This window comes from Carcharodon carcharias, chromosome 19 (assembly GCF_017639515.1).
Source record: "Carcharodon carcharias isolate sCarCar2 chromosome 19, sCarCar2.pri, whole genome shotgun sequence".
Classification (NCBI taxonomy): domain Eukaryota; kingdom Metazoa; phylum Chordata; class Chondrichthyes; order Lamniformes; family Lamnidae; genus Carcharodon; species Carcharodon carcharias.
In genome coordinates this window covers 105,802,667-105,824,723 of record NC_054485.1, presented here as the reverse complement: position 1 = coordinate 105,824,723, position 22,057 = coordinate 105,802,667, and the positions used below count along the sequence as shown (strand labels likewise).

Sequence of the window (22,057 nt, the reverse complement as noted above, 5' to 3'; positions counted from 1 at the left end):
ATGTATTTGATTTAGAAATGCCGAATTTTATCTTGTGTCTCCTAATAGTTTTTATTTTAGGCATTTTTTTTAAAGGGCTCTAAAAATGTTAACCGACTCCTGGACCAGGCTCGTTTGTGAAAAATAGTTACTAGAGTGAAATATTGGCTGTCCATAAAAGTACACACCAGCAAAGCCAGCAGCGCTAGAGTAGGAGAGGAAAGTGAGGAGAGAAAGAGTGAGATTAAAGTGTTGATAACAGACTGAGAAAGGGCTTGCTTTTACAAAGCTCCTTATTATTTGCCTGGCACAAACATTTTACAATCAAAAAATTACTTTCAAATGTGATCATTGTTGTTAAGCAACTTTTATAATTGCTCATAATGGTGTTTGGTTTTAACTTGTTTGAAAAAGAGAGCTTAACATTAATTTTAAAAATAGGGAATGTTTTGTTCATTGGATGTGGGCATCACTGGCTAGGCCAGCATTTATTATCCATCCCTAATTGCCCTTGTTCAGGGAGCATTTGTCAAGAGTCAACCACACTGCTGTGGGTTGGGAGTCACATGTAGGCCAGCACCTTCCCTAAAGGGCATTAGTGAACCAAACTGGTTTTTACAACAATCTGCAATGGTTTCATAGTTGTTAGACATTTAATTGGATAAATTTCACTATTTACTGTAGTGAGATTTGAACCCAGGCCCCCAGAGCAGTACCCTGGGTCTCTAGATCAGTGACAATACCACTACATCACCACCTCCTCAGGTAATATGCTAATATTTGAATTTCATGATAACTAGATTAAAATGTATTTACAAAATTTCTTTTTATTTTGTAAACCAGTGAAAGCCTCTTGCTGAGTCAGGGTTTTAGAATCATAGAATGGTTATAGCATAGAAGGAGGCCATTCGGCCTATCTTGTCTGTGCTGACTGCAAGAGCAATTCACCACTGCCACTCCTCTGCCTTTTCCCCTTATCCCGGCAAATTTTCCTTCTTCAGATAATCTTCCAATTCTCTTTTGAAAGCCACAGTTGAATCTGCCTCCACCACAATTATAGGCAATGCATTTCAGATCCTAACCACTCGCCCCATTAAAAAGCTTTTCCTCATTTCGCTATTGCTTCTTTTGCTAATCACCTTAACTCAGTGTTCACTAGTTCTTGATCCTCCCACCAATGGGAACAGTTTCTACCTGTCTACTCTGCCCAGACCCCTCATGATTTTGAACACCTCTATCAAATCTTTTTTCAATTTTTTCTTCTCCAAGGAGAACGGCCCCAACTTCTCCAACCTATCTGTGTAATTGAAGTTCTTCATCTCTAGAACCATTCTTCTAAATCTTTTCTGCATCCTCTCTCATGCCATCATACCCTTCCTGAAGTGTGATGTCCAGAACTGGATGAATTCTCCTGTTGAATCTGAACCAGTGTTTGGGGCATTCTTTGCTTGGAATCTACTGAGCTTGGAGTCTCGGGATCTGTGAACAGTGAGAGGGTGTTCCAGGATCTTGTAATGGGTTGGAGAAGGAAAATCGCGGACCTTGGCATCCAGCAGTATAGAGTAGATTTCTGAGTGTTGGGATTAGTCACTGTCTGGTAGTATTAAACATTGATAGGATCTGTCAATATTGTGAGAAACAGTCTATCCGCCTAATATAGTGGGAGCTCAGGAGAATGATGTTCACAATTGCTACACCCACCACCTTCCCATCTACTGACTGTTTCGTCTTATGTCTGGGGTCTTGATGGGGTTCGTCAGGGTTTCTTTATTTCCCTAAGAAAGCTACTTAGGACTGTAGCTCATAAAAACCATTATTATTTATTTACATGTCTATGTACATCTCAGTAACTCTACACAAGGTCGGATTTCTCCTTCCCTCCAAGTCTCTGTTACTTAATCATGTGACATTGCATCATAGTTACATCAGCATCTTCTGATGTTAACCTTTACACTGACCTCTCCCTACCTGTCTGCATCCTTGTTGCACCCTCAGCTCCACCCCCAATGATTTCCCCATCATCAGTGGTTCTTGTCTTCACATCTCTGCTGTAAAGCATTTGAGGGTAAATGTTCTGCTTCACAACCAGCAGGGAACCTTGCTTCAAGATAGGATCAAAATGTTAGTGTGTTGATTCTCCAACTCATCTGCCCACTTGCAGGGTAGGATTGGTGACCCTACCTTCTAGTGCAATGTTGGGTAATTGTTGCTTGGCACATCTACTTTCTGATTCTCTGGATGGTGGACAAGAGGGCATCCCATAAAATGTACAAGGCTTGCTCCTTGCTTCATCCATACTTGAAGAACTACAGTTGCACAATTGTTGCCTGCCAACCCCCATCAGTAATTTTCAGTGACTGGTCTATCCTCATTGCATTTAAATCCAATCCTTTAAGATTGGGTCAGCTGATTTCTGACCAAACCCCGCTACCCACAATACTGACAGATCCTCCCAATCCCTAATCCAGACACTGACTGCTCCCAATACTCTGAAACATCCTCAATCTGACAAGTGAACCATTTACCATTACAAGGTTTTGGGTCTGCCTCTCAGATTAATTGGAAACCAGATTTGGATTCCTTTTGAGAGGTAAGTTCAGAAGGTCTTACCCATGTGAGTTGGCATGGAGAGTAACAGGAGGGTATTGGGAGTGGCAGAGGGCAATGAGTTGGCATTAAGAGTATGAGGAGCCATGGGGAATGGTTGTCGGGCATGAGTTGGCATTGAGTTGGCATGGAGGGTATGAGGGGCCATGGAGAGTGGGTGAGGGGGTGTGAGGGCTGACTACAAGGGGGCCAAACTGCCTTTATTACAACTGGGATGAAGTCCCAGAGCACCAAGGTAGGCCTTCTAACCAGCTCGCCTCAGCACTTGCTTGCCCTCATGGCTACCTACAATCAGCTTCCAGGTTGGCAGGCCTGACTCCATCCCATGATCCCCCCACCCCGAGCCCCAGAGTTGACATCATGCAATTTGGGGTCTTTTTTACTGAGATAGGTCTGGAAATTTCCAGAATTGGGCTACCAACCTCAGTAATGAAAATCTGGCTCTCAGCTTCCAATTTGCAACAGTAAGGCCACAGGAGGCCTATTAAGAGGTATCTATATTTAAAAATGTCTCTCAAACTCTTCTATAGAATTATTTATGCATTAAATCACTCAAAGATTTCACCAGTCTAATTTGTTATTTCTGTTTCCAGAGTGGAAGAGAATTTGTGACTATGAAGGTAAGATCTTAATATTTTATCACACAGGAAAGAAAGAATAAACTCAAATGGTGACAACTCAAAAAAAATGTACAAGTGAAAGTAGCACAAGAACATATGTACAAAATAAATAGAAGCAGGAGTGGGCCATTTGGCTCCTATAGCCTGCTCTGCAATTCAAAAAGATCATGGCTGATCTGATTGTTACCTTAACTCTGCTTTTAGTTTATTTTCTAGTTGTGTTTTTTTTATTCTTCATTTGTGGGGTATAATTGTCACTGGCAAGGCCAACATTTGTTACCCCTCCTTTGCCTTTGAGAAGGTACTGATGACCCACATTCCACTGCTACTGTTTATGTTATGTAGGTACACCCAAAGTGCAATTAGGAAGGGAGTTTCAGGATTTTAACCCAAAGACAATGAAGGAACGATGATATGGTTCCAAGTCAGGATGGTATGTGACTTGGAGAAGTTGGTGTTTCCATACACCTGCTGCCCTTGTCCTTCTAGGTGGTAGAGGGTCATAGGTTTCAAAAGTGCTGTTGAAGGAACCCTGATAATTTCTGCAGTGCATCTTTTGTTTGATATGACACTGCTAACACTGTGTGCCAGTGATGGAGAGAGAGATTGTTTAAGGTGGTGGATGGAGTGCCAGTCAACCAGACTGCTTTGCCCTGGATGGTGTTGAGCTTCTTGAGCTTCTACACTCAATATTCCATTATTTGTAAATGAGAGGCAAAACCTGAAGTGCTTAAAAGAGTTACTTTTACTGAGGTGGATTTAGAAACTTTTGAAGATGGAAGTGACATGATGGTGCATAATTTGCCTTCTATTATGGTGTTTTTTAAAAATTGATTTGCGACATAGTATTTCACTGGCAAAGCCCACTCATTCAGGCAAGTGGACAGTATTCCACTCCTGATTTGTGCCTTGTAGGTGGTGGAAAAGCTCTGGGGAGTCGGGAGGTGAATTATTCACTGCAGAATATCCCATCTCTGACGTACTTTTCTCACAGTATTTATGCGGCTATTCCAATTAAGTCTCTGGTCAAAGGTGACCTCCAGGATGTTGATGATGGGGGATTCAGCGGTGAACTGTTGTTGAATATCAAGGGGAGGAAGTTAGATGCTCTCACCAAAGGAAGTAGTTTTTCCTTATCAACTCTTTCAAAATCTTTCATCATCTTGTAAACCTCTATTAGGGCACATCTTAACCTTCTCTGTTCCAAGAAGAACAATCCTATCTTCTCTAACTTCTTCTCATTACTGAAGTTCCTCATACCTAGTAACATCCTGCTAAATCTCCTCTGTACCCTTTGAGGTTTTTACATCTTTCCTGAAATATATTGCTCAATATTCTTCACAAAACTTCAGTTGTTTTAAAATTCTAGCATGATCTCTTTGCTTTTATATTCTATGGGCGGAATCGTCCCAGATTTGCACTAAGTGCGGTAGCAAGTGGGAAAAAACATTTTACCCACCAGCCACAATGGCGGCTTTTCACGCTGTATCGTCCCAATCCTGCTAGGTTAACTGTAGAGCTGAGCTTCTGAGCAATGTCATACATCCAAATGAAGAATTTGATTCACACCAACTTAAGGTAGCATTTTATTATTCAAGTGTTCCCTAATTGTATTGTTTTCTTAAAGGTACCCTTATTCATTTTCATAATGTCGATTTAGTTCGCTCTTATAACAGTTGCTGTAATTCACCTCTAGCTCAGTTGATCCACCTTCAAGTTTTTGTGTGAGTTGGTAGGTTTGGGAGGTGCTGTTGAAGAAGTTTTGACAACTTGCTGTAGATCCTCACACCGCACCATGGATTTCCAGTGGTGTAGGGAATGGATCTCTAAACTGCTGGATGGAATATTGATTAAGCAGTTTTGTTGTCCAGGATGGTGTCAAAGCTTAAGTGTTGTAGCTCAGTCAACCAGCAAGTATTCTATCAAATCCTGTTGTGCCTTGTAGGCAAAGGAGTCTCTGGGGAATCAGAAGCAGAACCATGCTCCACAGAATATCCAGTGTTTGATCTCTTCTATTAACCACGTCATTTTAAGCTCCAACAACTCATCGACACCAACACCCATCTAGGACCCTCCACCCCTGCCTGTCCCTCCGTCCCCACCCCATCTTCCAATCCCAGCCCCAGCCGTGTATTCACTATACACCCTGACCTTCCACTCTCCGATGCTGACGTTCCGTGCTCAGCAAAGGACTTAGTTTCATACCCTTACGCCCTCACCTTAATGAATTTCGGGCTCGGCACGATGCTGAACTCTTCTTCTGCCGTCTTTGTCTCCGGGCTCACTTCTTTGGGCAGGAGTCCTCGCCCCGTTCAACAGATCCTTTCACCCACCTCCAATATTCTCCCTCCACCTGGACCCCTCCCTCTGGATTCTTACCTTCTCTTGATCTTTTCATTGAGAACTGTCGGCGCGACCTTAGTCGTCTCAATTTCTCTGCTCCTCTCACCCATTCTAATCTCTCTCTCGCTGAACTTACTGCACTCCATTCTCCCAGGTCCAACCCTGACATTGTCATCAAACCCGCTAACAAGGGTGGGTGCTGTTGTTGTCTGGCACACTGACCTCTACCTCGCGGAGGCTGAGCGTCAACTCGCAGACACTTCCTCCTACCTCTCCCTGGACCATGACCCCACCACTGAACATCAAACCAATGTTACCAGGACTGTCACTGACCTCATCTCCTCTGGGGATCTTCCTCCCACAGCTTCCAGCCTGAGAGTCACCCAACCTCGGACGGCCCCGCTTCTACCTCCTACTCAAAATCCACAAACAGAACTGTCCCGGTAGACCGATCATCTCAGCTTGCTCCTGCCCAACAGAATTCATTTCTCGTTATCTTGACTCCCTTCTCTCTCCACTTGTCCAGTCCCTTCCCACCTACATCTGTGATTCCTCCGACACCTTACATCACATCAACAATTTCCAGTTCCCTGGCACCAACCACTTCCTCTTCACCATGGACGCCCAATCCCTCTACACTCCATCCCCCAGCAGGATGCTCTGAGGGCCCTTAGCTTATTCCTCGAACAGAGCCCGAACAATCCCCATCCACCACTACTCTCCTCCGTCTGGCTGAACTTGTTCTCACACTGAACAATTCTCCTTCAACTCCTCTCACTTCCTCCAAATAAAAGGTGTGGCTATGGGTACCCACATGGGCCCCAGCTATGCCTGTCTCTTTATGGGGTATGTGGAACATTCCTTGTTCCAGTCCTACTCCGGCCCCCTTCCACAACTCTTTCTCCAGTACATCGATGATTACTTCAGTGCTGCTTCATGCTCTCGTCGGGACTTGAAAAAATTTATTAATTTTGCTTCCAATCTCCACCCCTCCATCATTTTCACGTGGTCCATCTTTGACACTTCCCTTCCCTTCTTTAACCTCTCTGTCTCAATCTCTGGTGATAGACTGTCCACCAATATCCATTACAAACCTACCGACTCCCACAGCTACCTCGACTACAGCTCCTCACACCCCGCTTCCTGTAAGGACTCCATCCCATTCTCTCAGTTCCTTTGCCTCCATTGCATCTGTTCCGATGATGCTACCTTCAAAAACAGTTCCTCTGACATGTTCTCCTTCTTCCTTAACCGAGGTTTTCCACCCACGGTCGTTGACAGGGCCCTCAACCGGCCCATCTCCCACGCATCCACCCTCATGCCTTCTCCTCCCTCCCAGAAACATGATAGGGTCCCCCTTGTCCTCACTTATCACCCCCACCAGCCTCCGCATTCAAAGGATCATCCTCCGCCATTTCCGCCAAATCCAGCATGATGCCACCACCAAACACATCTTCCCTTCACCCCCGCTGTCAGCATTCTGTAGGGATCGTTCCCTCCGGGACACCCTGATCCACTCCTTCATCACCCCCTACTCCTCAACACCCTCCTATGGCACCACCCCATGCCCAGGCAAAAGATGTAACACCTGCCCTTTCACTTCCTCTCTCCTCACTGTCCAAGGGCCCAAACACGTCCTTTCAAGTGAAGCAGCATTTCACTTGCATTTCCCCCAACTTAGTCTACTGCTTTAATTGCTCCAATGTGGTCTCCTCTACATTGGAGAAACCAAACGTAAACTGGGCGACCACTTTGCAGAACACCTGCAGTCTGTCCGCAAGAATGACCCAAACCTCCCTGTCGCTTGCCATTTTAACACTCCACCCTGCTCTCTTGCCCACATGTCTGTCTTTGGCTTGCTGCATTGTTCCAGTGAAGCCCAACACAAACTGGAGGAACAACACCTCATCTTCCGACTAGGCACTTTACAGCCTTCCGGACTAAATATTGAATTCAACAACTTTAGGTCTTGAGCTCCCTCCTCCATCCCCACCCCCTTTCTGTATCTTCCCCCTTCCTTTTGTTTTTTCCAATAAATTATATAGATTTTTCTTTTCCCACCTATTTCCATTATTTTAAATATTTTTAAATCTTTTATGCTCCCCCCACCCCCACTAGGGCTATATCTTGAGTGCCCTACCATCCATTCTTAATTAGCACATTTGTCTAGATAACATCACCAACTTTAACACCTATGTGTTCTTTTGTTCTGTTGTCTGTGACATCTATTGATGATCTGCTTCTATCACTGCTTGTTTGTCCCTACAACCACACCACCCCCCCCAACTTCTCTCCCCCCACCCAAACCGCAGCCCCCCCCCACCAACCCCCCCACCCACACCTTGAACCAGCATATATTTCACCCCTTTCTTGGATTCACTCAGTTCTGTCGAAGGGTCATGAGGACTCGAAACGTCAACTCTTTTCTTCTCCGCCGATGCTGCCAGACCTGCTGAGTTTTTCCAGGTAATTCTGTTTTTGTTTTGGATTTCCAGCATCTGCAGTTTTTTTGTTTTTACGTCATTTTATTTGGTTGTTGAAGTTGAGTTTCTGGTCACAGTGACCAGCCCAGGAAATTGATGGTGGGGGAATCTTTTTGTTCATTTCGGGAATGTGGGTGTTGCTGGTGAGGCCAGAATTTATTGCCCATCCCCAGTTGCCTTTGAGAAGGTGGTGGTGAGCTTCCTTGTTGAACCGCTGCAGTCAATCTGGAATTGGTACATCCACAGTGCTGTTAGGGGGGGAGTTCCAGGATTTTGACCCAGCAACAGCGAAGGAATGGCAGTAAATTTCCAGGGTGGGTGGCTTGGAGATTGAACTTGCAGGTAGTGGTGTTCCCATGTATCAGCTGCCCTTGTCCTAGATGGTAGTGGTCGTGGGCTTGGAAGGTGTTGTCAAAGGAGCCTTGGTGAGTTTCTGCAGTGCAGCTTGTAGATGGTACACACTGCTGCCAGTACGCAACAGTGGTGGAGGGAGTGAATGTTTGTGGATGGCGTTCCAATCATTTGGGGTGCCAAGCTTCTTGAGTGTTGTTAGAGCTGCACTCATTCAGTCAAATGGGAAGTATTCCATCACATTCCTGACCTGTTCCTTGTAGATGGTGAACAGGCTTTGGGAGTCTGGAGGTGAGTTACTCAGCACAGGAATCCTAGCTTCTGACCTGCTCTTGTAGCCACAGTATGCATATGGCTAGTCCAGTTCAGTTTCTGGTCAATGGTAACCCCCAGGATGTTGATAGTGGGGGATTCAGCGATTGTGATCGCATTGAATGTCAGGGGACGATGGTTAGATTCTCCCTTGTTGGAGATGGTGATTGCCTGGCACTTGTGTGGCATGAATGTTACTTAAATGTCAGCCCAAGCCAAGATATTGTCTAGGTCTTGTTGCATTTGGACATGGACTGCTTCAGTATCTGAGGAGTCGTGAATGGTGCTGAACATTGTGCAATCATCAGCGAATGTTCTCACTTCTGACTTTATGATTAAAGGAAGGTCATTGATGAAGCAGCTGAAAATAGTAGGGCCTAGGACACTACCCTGAGGAACTCCTTCAGTGATGTCCTGGAACCAAGATGATGGGAATTCTGTTTTATGTTCATTCTCAGGTCAGCAGCATTTCTTGCCCATCCATAATTGCCCTTGAGAAGGTAATGTTGATTTTTTTTCTTCCATTCATTCATGGGATGAGAGCACTGCTGGAAAGGCAGCATTTGTTGTCCATACCTAAATTGCATGTGGGTAAAGAGAAGGCAGAGTGGGATAGGAAGGGGCAGAGAGTTTAACAAAATTTGTACATCGGTACATAAGGACATTGCAGAGAATAGAAGTAAAAAAATTGAAATTAAGGGTTCTTTATCTGAATGCATGAAGCATCTGCAACAAGAAAGATGAACTAGTGGCACAAATAGAGGGAAATGGTTTAGATTTAATCGCCATTATATAGACGTGGTTACAAGGTGATCAAGGAGGATATAAATATTCCAGGGTACACAATATTTCAGAAAGACAGAGAGATTAGCAAAGGAGGATGGTAGAAAATGACCTAAAGGTGTTCAAGGCTCACTCAGGAAGTTAAGGATAATATTACATTAAAAGAAGAGGCTTACAATGATGCAAAAGCAGCAGCAAGTCTGAGGATTGGGAGCATTTCAGAAAGCAGAACCATACCACCAAGAAATTGATAAAAATGGAAAAAAAATAGAACATGAGAGTAAACCAGCGAGGAATATAAAAACAGACTATAAGAACTTATGTAAGTATATAAAGAGGGAGAGAGAGTAGTTAAAGTGAACATTGGCCCCTCAGAAGCAGAGACAGGAGAAATTATCATGGGGAATGAGGAAATGCCAGAGGCATTGAATAAATATTTTTTGTCTGTTTTCACAGTAGAAGACACAAGTTTGATACCAGAAATAGACAGTGACCTGGGTGCTAAAAGGTGAGGAAATTAAGGAAATTAGTATCAACAGAGAAAAGGTTTTGCCAATACTTAAGGGACTAAAATCTGACAGATCCTGGGGACCTGATGGCCTACACGCTAAGATTCTAAAAGAGATAGCTGCAGCGATAGTGGATGTTGTGGCTATGATTTTCCAAAATTCCTTCAATTTGGGAATGGTCCCATTAGATTGGAAGTTGGCAAATGTTCCATCACTTTTCATGAAAGGATGGAGAGAGAAAACAGTAACTTATAGGCCAGTTAGCGTAACATCAATTTTCAGGATAATGCTGGAATCTATTATGAAGGAAGTCCTAACAGTGTACTTAGAAAAGCATAATATGATTAGAACAATTCAACATGATTTTGCTGAAGGGAAATCCTATTTGACAAATTTATTCGAGTATTTTGAGGACATAACTAGTAGAGTAGATAAAGTGGAACCAGTAGATGTAGTATACCTGGATTTCCAAAAGGCATTTGATAAGGTGCTTGACAAAAGTTTAAGAGGCAAGATAAGACTCATGGAGTTGGGGGTAACTTTAGCATGGATAGAGAGTTGATTAATGGATTGAAAGCAGAGAGTAGGTATTAACGGGGATTTTTCAAGTTGGCAGGCAGTGAATTGTGGAGTGCCGCAAGGATCAGTGCTGGTCCTTGGCTATTTACAATCTATATTAATGACTAAGGTGAAGGGACAGAGGGTGAAATTTTCCATCCCCATTGGTTTTGGGTGTCATGGCAGTCATGAGCGGACAATAAGGCAAGCAGGCCAAAAATTGGCTTCACTGAGATGAGGAGAAATTTCTTCACCCTGAGGAATTCGCTACCACAGAAAGTAGTTGAGGCCGAAACATTGTATGTTTCAAGAAGGAGTTAGATATAGCTCTTGGGGTGAAAGGGATCAAAGGAAATGGGGAGAAAGCGGAAGCAGGCTATTGAGTTGGATGATCAGCCATGATCATAATGAATGGTGGAGCAGGCTCGCAGGGCTGAATAGCCTACTCCTGCTCCTATTTTCTATGTTTCTATGAAACCAGTTTGCGATTGTCCGCTCCACCCGTCAATGGCGGGCCACGTTTCCCGCTGCCGGTCATCGGGAACGTAATTTGAATACAACTGCATTTCATTATAAACCCTGCTCGCTAGAATCATTCCCCTATGCTGGATCATCCACACCGATGTGTTTCACAATAGCATTAGGTGTGCACCTGGTGAGCTGCACTTCAAGGAGAACTAAGAGGTGAGTGCACAATAATGTTATGCAGTGCTCGCAAGGGTGGCCCATTCGACTTTAAGGTTGAGGCACTGCATATTTAGGCAAGGGCATAGGCAGGTCGTCTTTTCCCAGTTAGCTGACAATGTGGTGCCAGGGCAAGGGCTGCACTGTGGTTGACGTGAGTTGGGGTGGAGTAGGGGGAGGACTGCTTTGTGGTTGGGGTGAGTTGGGGAGGAGTAGGGGGAGGACTGTACTACAGTTGGGGTGAGCTGGGGGGGCAAAGGCTGCATTGTGATTGGGGTGAGTTGTGGGAGGCAAGAGCTGCACTGCAATTGGGGCCAGTTGGTTGTGGCAAGGGCTGCATTGCGTCTTATGGTCGTGCACAAGCACATGCAGGGTGCGGGAAGGTGGAGAGAAATGGCCATGCATGAGGGAAACCTTGTATAAAGTGACCATTCCTCCTCAGCTGAGACAGTTCAGGCGCAGCCACATTAACATGCTTGGAGTCAGCCCTCTAGCTTATCTGCTCACTCAAGCAACACAGAGGCCTGAAAGTGCCACCAAAATGCTCCAGAGCTTTTCACCCCTCGGGCACAGGCTGCAAACTAACGAGCATTTTAGTGGTCTGTAAAATAATTGGACGGCTAGGCAAGTGGCACAATCTCCTTGTGAAAGTTGGCCATGGAGCAGTCACTGGTTGACGTGCTCACAGTCCCTTGCAATGTCATCATTCTGGTTTGAACCAGTCTCCGCCATGCTTCAAGCTAACAGTGCAGCCTTGCAGTGCGGGTTAGGAGAATGCCTGCGCCTGAGCTGAGAGCACAGCATGCAGTTCAGTGGGCAAAGCTGCTGCCAATCAGTCAGGTGGAATGGAGCAGAAGTGGGTGGGGTTTCGAGCAGCCATGCAACACACTAATCTCTGGCCATCCAAGTGGTGGCCAGCACTCTCTAGGGTGCATTAAGGGACCTTCAGAATTAACTAAGAGGTTCGATGTACACCCATGCTAACCCACGCGTCTCTCGCTTTCATCCTGCAGGAGGAGTGAATCAGGAGCATGGGACTGGTGACTTAGCTGTATGCCTCATGGTTTAGAGAGAGCAGAAATGGAGAGTGACAAAGGTATCTGGCTGGACAGAGGGAGGAGCAGCACCCTCAGGAAGAAGGGGCAGATGGGTGCCCCGCACACTGTTGAAGAGCCACAGCGAGCTTTCGCTGGCCGGCGCCTAGCTAGACCCAGGGTGTACAGATGGCGCTTGTCATTCCTGCAGATGACCAAGAACCAGTGTTGCCAAAGACTGCGCATGTCTAAGGAACTGGTCGGTGACATCTGCCACCTGCTGCCATGGAGGGCATCCACTGCCAGTGGCCGTGAAAGTGACCGTGGTGCTCAATTTTTACCCCAGCGGCTTGTCTCAGGGCTTCACAGGTGACTTCTGTGGGATATCACAAGCCTCCATACACAAATTCATCCATTAGGTCACAGATGCCATATTTGCGAAGACACACAACTTGTGCATTTTGCCCGGGATCAGGAAAGCCAGGAGGAAAAAGTTCTGGGATTTGCCCAGGTCTCAGGTTTCCCACAGGTGCAGGGTGCCATCGACTGCACTCACATGGCGCTCAGATCTCCATGGCTACAGTTGGTCAATAACGTCAACTGCAAGGTCTTCCAAATTGCTGAATGTTCAGCTGGTGTGTGACCACCACAAATGCATCCTACAGGTCTGCGCACAGTTCCCAGGGAGTGTCCATAACTCCTACATTCTTAGTAGGTCTCAGATCCCTGACGTCTTCCAGAGAGGCTGCTGGGTTGGCTCCTCGGGGACAAGGGCTGCCGGCAGAGGACATGGCTGATGATGCCCATGCAGCGGCCTCAGAGTGTAGCAGAGGGAAGTTACAACGAGGCTCATATTGCAGCTTGCACCTTGGAGCAAAGCCTTGGAATGTTGAAAATGAGGTTCTGGAACCTGGACCATTCTGGTGGAGCCCTGCAATATTGTCCACAGAGGGTGTCACGCATCATTGTTGCCTGCTGCACCCTTCACAGCCTCGCGCTGTAACGGGGGAAGGAGCTGGCTAAGGAGGAGATGAAGGAACTGCACGTCTCCGATGAGGAGGACATTGATGGGGATGAAGGTGAGGTGGTCCCCAAAGGCGAGGATGATGGTGATGAGGCCATCACACTGGCCAGATGAGGCAGGTGTGCTCGGGAGGCCCTCATAATTGCTAGACTCGTGGAGGATGATGATGACAGGCAGTGAGGAGACACCATTGATCCTCACGTTGCATCTGTGAACGTTTGACTCCTGTCTGGTTGATAGCAGTGCACATACCCTCTGTGATAAGGCTTCTGTCATTCTGTCATGGAGACACAGCGGATGCCCATAGTCCCTCCATTCCAGGAGAATGATAATGACATGCAGTGGGGACACTCCATACATGGCTTATCTGAACGTCTGACTCCTATCTGGCTGATGGCAGATCACTTACTCTCTGTGAACAGGGTCATATCATGGAGACACAGTGGGGAAACTTTAACTTCTCCTGAACCTATGGCACCCTTCATGAGCTGGACCCTTCGAGACCACACTGTCACCAAACACAGATGCTGATGAGATGAGGGGCCAACTGCATCTCAAAGCTGCTGAGAGCACACAGAGAGAATGATGGAACTCTGTGCTGCTGACCCAGGGCATTCTGCAGCAGTGATAAGCCTCACCGGAGTGCAGGCATGACTAATGTGACCAGTGACTGTGAAGATGCACCATCAGTGTGCTCGGAAGGTTGCACAAAGCACAGGGAAGAGGCCCTGGACTGGAGCAGCTGCCTTTATCTTGTGTAGGGACCATGGTTTTGCATCTGAGTGACTCAAATTCCGCTCATCAAAAAAAGTAGACATAGGCAAGGAGATATTCTTGGGAGTTTATTTACAATAGTAAACATTCTGTACAAGTGACTAACACTCATGCCCAAGATGTGCAACTACATCTTAGGCTTGGCCTAAATGGCCAAGTAGTTATGGTACTGGGTTTGTAACCTAGCGGCTATCGTCAGAGAACCGCTGCTCAGGAATCCGCCCCTCTGTCCTTTTCAGTGGTTGGCGGAGAGGAGGGCTGTGGCCGCAGGGGTGACCAGGATCGGGGATGTGCTGGGTGGCGGAGGACTGGGCTGGATGCTCCCGCAGGAGTTGGCGCGACACGCGTCTGTGAGTTTCCAGGTCGCAGCCGATGCCATCCAAGACCTGAGAACGGTCGTGCTCGATCCGACGTTATTTTGGTTCTTGAGGTGGCCCAGGTGCGCGGTGGTCTTCCTGCTGAACGTTCCCCTGTTTGGACAGAATTCCATATTGGCCCCAAGCCCCGAACCCTCCCTCGGGTGCTGGTGCCCCGCAATATGAGCCGCCTCGGGGACATGCCCTCTGTGCCTTTTGGCACGGCAAAGAGGGGCTTTTTGTACGGACTGCTGCTGCACACCTTCCATTTTCTCGCCCTTGTCCGTCGAACGGACACGCCCTGGCGTGCCTTGTTGCCGTCCGGCGGTGGAGGCCCCTGATGGGAGGCCCTCTACGGAGGTGTCCTCCCCCTTTCTATCGGGGACCTGGGTTGGAGGGTGTTGCAAGCAGCAGTCCCTTATAATAAGAGGATGCATAGGTTCACGGACTCTCAGGACACGTGCCCTTTTTGCAGTCTTGTGGAGTCCGTGGACCATGTATACGTAGGGTGTTGTAGACTGCACTCCCTTTTTAGTTATTTGAAAAACCTTTTATTGATGTTTTGTTTGCACTTCAGTCCCACGCTCCTGATCTATGGGCACCCGGTGCGGAAGGGGGTCGGGAAGGAGGAGGACCTCCTCGTGAACCTGCTCCTGGGCCTGGCCAAGTTGGCCATTAACAGGTCCAGGCAGCGGGCGATCGACGGGGGAGTCCCGCCCGATTGTTTGTCCCTCTTCCGCGGCTACGTTCGCTGCCGGATGTCCCTGGAGAAGGAGCACGCGGTGTCTGCTGGCACTCTCGAGGCCTTCCATGCTCCGTGGGCACCGCGGGGACTGGGGTGTTTCGTTGACCCCTTTAATCACATTTTGATTTAAAGTTTGTAAGTTTCCTTTAAACTTTGTTCTTGGTTTTACAGCTGACCTGAATTAGGGGCTGTGCCTGATTTATCCCAATTTTGTTGATTTGGTTTTCATTTAAAAGATTATCAAGTGTTCAAATCTCACAATGGCAAACTTTGAAACAATGTAACTTCATCTGAAACAGATGGAAACGGGTTTGTACTTGAAAGAGTTACATCTTAGGCTTGGCCTAAATAGCCAAGTGGTTATGGTACTGGGTTTGTAACCCCAAAATCAAGAGTTCAAATCTCAGAATGGCAAACTATGAAACAATGTAACTTCATCTGAAACAGATGGAAACATGTTTGTACTCAAAAGAGTTACATCTTCTTTTGTCGCCCGGATCCGACTTCTGTACACCGCCACGGAGTGTCTAGTGAAGGTTAACGGGTCCCTGATGGCGCCCCTTCGCTTTGGGAGAGGGGTACGTCAGGGCTGCCCCCTGTCTGGCCAGTTGTATTCTATTTACGTGGAGCCTTTCCTGCGCCTCTTGCGGAGGAGGTTGTCGGGATTGGTTCTGCGCGGGCCGGGCATCGGGGTGGTCCTTTCGGCTTACGCCGACGACGTGCTCCTTATGTTTAGTGACCCGGCTGACCTGCGGAGGATGCGCGAGTGCCAGGAGGTCTACTCTGCCGCTTCTTCTGCCAGGATCAACTGGGGTAAATGTTCTGGACTCCTGGTCGGTCAGTGGCAGATGGATCTCCTACCCGAGGAGCTCAGGCCTTTCACCTGGAGCAGGACCAGCCTCCTCTACCTGGGGGTCCATCTCTGCCCCGCTGAGGAATCCTGGCCGGCAAACTGGCAGGAACTGGAGACGAAAGTCACCGCTCGCCTGCGGCGCTGGACAGGACTGCTCTGAGTGCTATCTTACCGAGGTCGAGTTCTGGTCATAAACCAGCTGATCGCCGCCATGTTGTGGTATCAGCTGGTCACTTTGACCCCTTCCCCGGACTTTGTCACAAGAATCCAGAGATTGTTAGTCGACTTCTTCTGAGACAAAAGATTGCACTGGGTCGCTGCCGAGGTTCTGAGTCTCCCGCTTAGGGAGGGTGGTCAGGCGCTAGTGTGCCTACGCACACAGGTGGCGACTTTCCGCCTTCAGACCCTGCAGCGATACCTCTACGTCGAGCCTCCTCCTAGATGGTGTGCCCTGATGACGTATTTCTTCCGTCAGGTGCACGGCCTGAATTATGACGTGCAGCTCCTGTTTATAGAACAGCTGGGCCTCGGTGGCTCCTTGCAGGCGTTGCCCGTCTTTTACCAGGACCTTATCAAAGTCTGGAAAGTGGTCGCTTCGCGACGCAGCTCTCCCCCGTCAGGAGTAGCAGCTATCGTCAGAGAGCCGCTGATCAGGAATCCGCCCCTCCGTCCTTTTCAGTGGTTGGCGGAGAGGAGGGCTGTGGCCGCAGGGGTGACCAGGATCGGGGACGTGCTGGGTGGCGGAGGACTGGGCTGGATGCTCCCGCAGGAGTTGGCGCGACGCGCGTCTGTGAGTGTCCAGGTCGCAGCCGATGCCATCCAAGACCTGAGAACGGTCGTGCTTGGACCCGACGTTATTTTGGGTCTTGAGGTGGCCCAGGTGCGCGGTGGTCTTCCGTCTGAGCGTTCCCCTGTTCGGACGGAATTCCACATTGGCCCCAAGCCCCGAACCCTCCCTCGGGTGCTGGTGCCCCGCAATATGAGACGCCTCGGGGACATGCCCTCTGTGCCTTTTGGCACGGCAAAGAGGGGCTTTTTGTATGGACTGCTGCTGCACACCTTCCATTTTCTCGCCCTTGTCCGTCGACCGGACACGCCCTGGCGTGCCTTGTTGCCGTCCGGCGGCGGAGGCCCCCCGATGGGAGGCCCTCTACGGAGGTGTCCTCCCCCTTTCTATCGGGGACCTGGGTTGGAGGGTGTTGCATGCAGCAGTCCCTTATAATAAGAGGATGCATAGGTTCACGGACTCTCAGGACACGTGCCCTTTTTGTGGTCTTGTGGAGTCCGTGGACCATGCCATTAATTTGAATGTTTCATTTTTTCTCACCGAAATGGCCAATTGTGTACCTATACTTCTAGTACTCAGAAGAAAAGAGTCTGACCAGGCTTCGTCCAAAAATCTCAGATTGATTAATTTATTTTCAAACTAAACTTCTTTTAACAAGGTGCAAGCACTGGTATACACAATTGTAATGGGGAAGTATACTATCTATCTCTTCCAAAAGAAGTCCCCCAGCACACACACAGGCATACATACACAGACAAACCAAGGACAAGAGATAGAGTCTCTCTGCAGAGACGGGCTTTGGAGGATGGGCATTATAAAATAAACTTTTTAAATAAATTCTTAATAATGCATCAGCGATTATATTATCTTTTCCAGCAATATGAACATTTCTGAAGTTAGAAGGCTGTATTAGTAAGCTCCATCAGAACAGTCTGTCATTCTGAATCTTAAATTTTTCCACAAAGGCCAAAGGATTATGATCAGTATATGCTAATGTTTCTTCACAGCCATGACAGATATATACCTCAAAATGTTTAAGAGCCCGTAATAATCCCAGGGTTATCTTTTCTACAATAGAGTATCTCTTTTGATGCCAACTGAACTTTTTTGAAAAGTACCCCATTAGCTTCTCTGTGCCCGATTCATCCAGCAATAAAACTGCACCCACCCCCGAGTCACTAGCATTGATTGCCAGCTTGAAGGGTTTAGCGAAATTAGGGTGACTAACACGGATTCGTTGGTTAGAATCACCTTCAGCTTCTCAAAATGGCACTCTCTTGGCCATAACACTTTTGCTTTCTTTAGCAATAAATCCATTAGTGGAGCCACTATTGTGCTGAAGTTTGGCATAAATTGATGGTAGAAACCACACATCCCTAAAAATCTAAAGATTTCCTGTTTAGCTTTAGGGACAGGGAATTCCATCAAATCCTGTACTTTCACTGTTCTTGCCAAGACCTTTTCCTGCCCTACGCTATGCCCTAAATAATTTACTTGTGCTTTTGTGAACTCACTTTTTGCAAGGTTTATAACTAGATCCACTGACTGTAATTGTTTAAATAAGGCTTCCAATGATTTTAAATGGTCTTTCCATGTTTTTCGATAAACCATACATCATTCAAGTAAACCACACAGTTAGAAACATTAGTGATCACCTGATTCATTAGTCTTTGAAAAATGGCTGGAGCATTTTTTTAGGTCGAATGCCATTACTCGGCATTGGTATAGCCCATTTGTCATGAGAAAAGCCGATATCTCTTTAGCTTGCAATGTTAAAAATACTTGCCAGTGTCCTTTCAACAAATCTTAGTAAGGAACATGGCACTGCCAACCCTGTCAATACAACCTTCTAGATGAGGGATTGGGTAGGAATCCATTTTTGTTACCGCATTAAGCTTTCTATAGTCTATGCAGAATCTGGTTGACCCATCAGGTTTAGGCACTAACACTACTGGTGAACACCAACTGTTTTGACTATGCTCAATTAGGTGATTTTCTAACATATATTGAATTTCTGCTGTCACTTGAGTTTGTTTCTCTGGACTTAAACGATAAGGATGTTGCTTTATAGAGGGAAATTCCCTTACATCCACATCATGTATGGCTAAAATTGTAGACCCTGGTTTATCCCTACAGATCCCTTTAAATTCTTTAAGTAGCCTCACTAGATTCTCTCATTGTCCTGCCTCTAAGTATTCAAATATTGTATCTAACTGTCTTAATATTTCAGTGTTAGTCAACCAGATAGTAGGAGGTTCAAATTGTGAACTAAGTCTTCTTCTACCTCACTTTCACTGTCTCTTTTGTCCTCCACTACGCTTATAACCTGACATACCGGCTCTTTACTAACTTCCTCCCAACGATGGTATCGTTTTGACATATTGATATGACATTGCCGATTCTTTTCCCTACAACCTGGGTATTTATCCAATAATTTATAACCCTGTTATACTTTGTATGGATCACTAAACCGTGCTTTCAGAGGTTTCCCCTGTAATGACAATAACACTAACACTTAATTCCTTGGTTGTAATGTTCGGGTCATAGCTTGCTTATCTGCCCATTCTTTCATCTTTGGGAAACTTTAATATGTTCTTGAGCCATTTTGCAGGCTCCTGTGAGCCATTCCTGGAGCAAGGATACATAATCTAACATAGAGGATTTATTTTTCTCTCCTAAAAACATTCCTTTGATTAATTTCAGAGGACTTCTTATCTCATGTCTGTAAATTAATTCAAAAGGGCTAAAGCCAGTGGATTAATTTGATGAACCTCAGGTTGCAAATAAAAGAAAATCCAGTCCTTTGTCCCAATCATGGGGATATTCATGAGAATATGCTTTAATCATTGTTTTGAGAGTTTGATGGTACCTCTCTAAAGCTCCCTGCATTTGTAGATGATATACTGTGGAGTTTAACTGTTTTATACCCAAACTACTCATTATATTCTGAAAAATTTTAGACATAAAAATGGAACCTTGATCTGACTGGATCTCTACTGGTAATCCACATCGGGCAAAAAATTGGGTTAACTTCTCTACCATTACTTTAGATGTAATTGTCCTTAAAGGGGTGCCCTCTGGAAATTGAGTTATCATATTGATAATGGTAAGGATATACTAGTGTCCTGCTTTTGTCCACACAGTCCAGTAACACCCTGTTAAATGGTTCCTCAAAAACTGCGATGAGAATTAAGGGTGCTGGTTTGATTGCATATTGTGGTTTTCCTACTATCTGACATATATGGCATCTTTTACAAAACTGCACCACGTCCTTCCCAGTAAAACTGCCGGTTTATCTGTGCTTGAGTTTTCCATATCCCTACATGTCCTGCCATCGGAATGTCATGTGCTATCCATAATGTCTCTTTATGATATTTGGGCAGTACCACTATTTGATGAACAAGCGTCCACTTCTCATCTGCAGGTCTTTGAGGAGGTCTCCACTTCCTCATTAGAAATCTATTTTTAATATAACATCATTCTGGAACTTCCTCTGCTTCAGTCTGGGCTGATTGTGTAATTTTACTTAACTCTGGATCAGCTTATTGAGCCTCAACTGGAGAAGATTTGTTAAACATCTCTTTCGGATAATCTAAATCTTTCAAGAAAGTTTCAGCCAGCCAAATCTCGGTCTGTGGTATCACTTTGACCTTCAAAGATGGACTTTGCATAACCATTGTTCGGTCATCACACACGAAGGAAAAATTCCTGGAACCTTTCCCTGTAACTGCTATATTTCTTTAACCTCATTTGGGCTTTCTGTAATTACGGGAGAAGCTACCAACTCCGCTCCAGCTAAATCATTTCCCAGGATTAAATCAACTCCATCTACGAGCAACTTCTAAACCCCTACCATCACTGTCCCAGACATCATGTCACAATTCAAGTGCACCCGGTACAGAGGTATGGGTATATATGCCCCACCAATACCATTGACTAAAACTTTGGCTTTTCATGTGCTCTCTGGTGGAAAAGTTATGCCTTCCCCCAGCAAAAGTGTTTGGGTGGCTCCCATATCTCTTAGTATGATTATAGGTTTAGCTGTCTCATTTGAGGGATAAGGGGTTTCTTTTCCCCTCCACAAAAATTCTTTATAACTCTCATGTATCTCATTCACTTTTCTTGAACTCTCAGCTCGGTTTCACATCCCCAGTTAACACTACAACTTGATGTTGTGCTTTGTCAGGATTCCTTTTCCTGAATCACCCTTACGTACCCCAACAAGTCCCATGGATTTCTCACGCAACTTAGAGCAATCGGCAAGAAGATATCCCACCTTGTTACAATGGAAACACTTAGGCCTTTGAATATCACTTCCACCCTCAGCACTTTCTTTTCTGACCCGAGGAGGAGTTTCTGGGGAATTCCCAGATGTCCCTTCTCTTCCCTGGCTGCTTGCCTTCCTTTCACCTTCCCACCTCTCACATTCTCAGGTTTGTGGGGGTGACAGAAAAAGGGTTTGGGTTTATGGACAGCTGATAATCATCAGCCATCTCCGCTGCCTGTCTAGCTGTTGCGACCCTCTGGTCTTCAACATGGGTTAAAACTACTGGGGGAAGTGAATTTTTAAATTCTTCCAGGAGAAGAGCTTCATATGTTGTCTTTACCTTTAATGCCCGTATCCAACAGTCAAAGTTACTTTGCTTTACCCTCTCAAATTCAACATAGGTCTGTCCAGGCTGGTTCTTTATATTCTGAAATTTCTGCCTGTATACCTCAAGCACTAACTCATATGTACTCAGAATAGCCTTTTTTATTGCACCATAACCCCCAGAAAACTCTTCTGAAAGTGAAGCATAAGCCTTGTGAGTTCTACCCACCAACCTACTATGTATGAGCAATATCCAGATTTCTTTTGCTTAGCTACCTTTTCAGACGAAATAAAGAGTACCTCAAAATCCCTTTCCTCAAACTTTGGGAGGGTTTGCACAAATTTAAACATCGTCCCACTCAGCTTTGGGTTGGAGGTATTTTCCTCAAAAGAATCTTCTACGTCTGCGGCCTCTTTTTCTAAAGTGCAGCCTTTTAAGGCTGTATTCCCATTCTCATTCCTTCTCTCTCTCACCTCCTTTGCTAACTTCTCCCTCTGCAGGTCAGGTTCTCTGACCTTATCTTGCTCCCTTTCTCTCTCCGGCCTTTCTGCTTGCTCCCTTTGAAATGCTCTCTCATTTTCCTTTTCCTCTCTCCTTTTGTTCTCTTTCTCTTTGCCTCCAATTAAAGTTTTTTCAGTTCCTTTTCATGTTCAAGTTGCTTCG

At 46.0% G+C, this 22,057-nt stretch overlaps 1 protein-coding gene across 1 annotated transcript in view; it reads left to right on the top strand.

Moving 5' to 3' along the window:
- LOC121291311 (butyrophilin subfamily 1 member A1-like) overlaps positions 1 to 22,057 on the top strand; it is a 53,787-nt gene that overhangs the window by 19,548 nt on the left and 12,182 nt on the right. Inside the window, exon 5 of the mRNA XM_041212382.1 lies at positions 3,180 to 3,206. Coding sequence (XP_041068316.1) covers positions 3,180 to 3,206 — 27 coding nt within the window. The remainder of the gene's footprint in view (positions 1 to 3,179; positions 3,207 to 22,057) is intronic.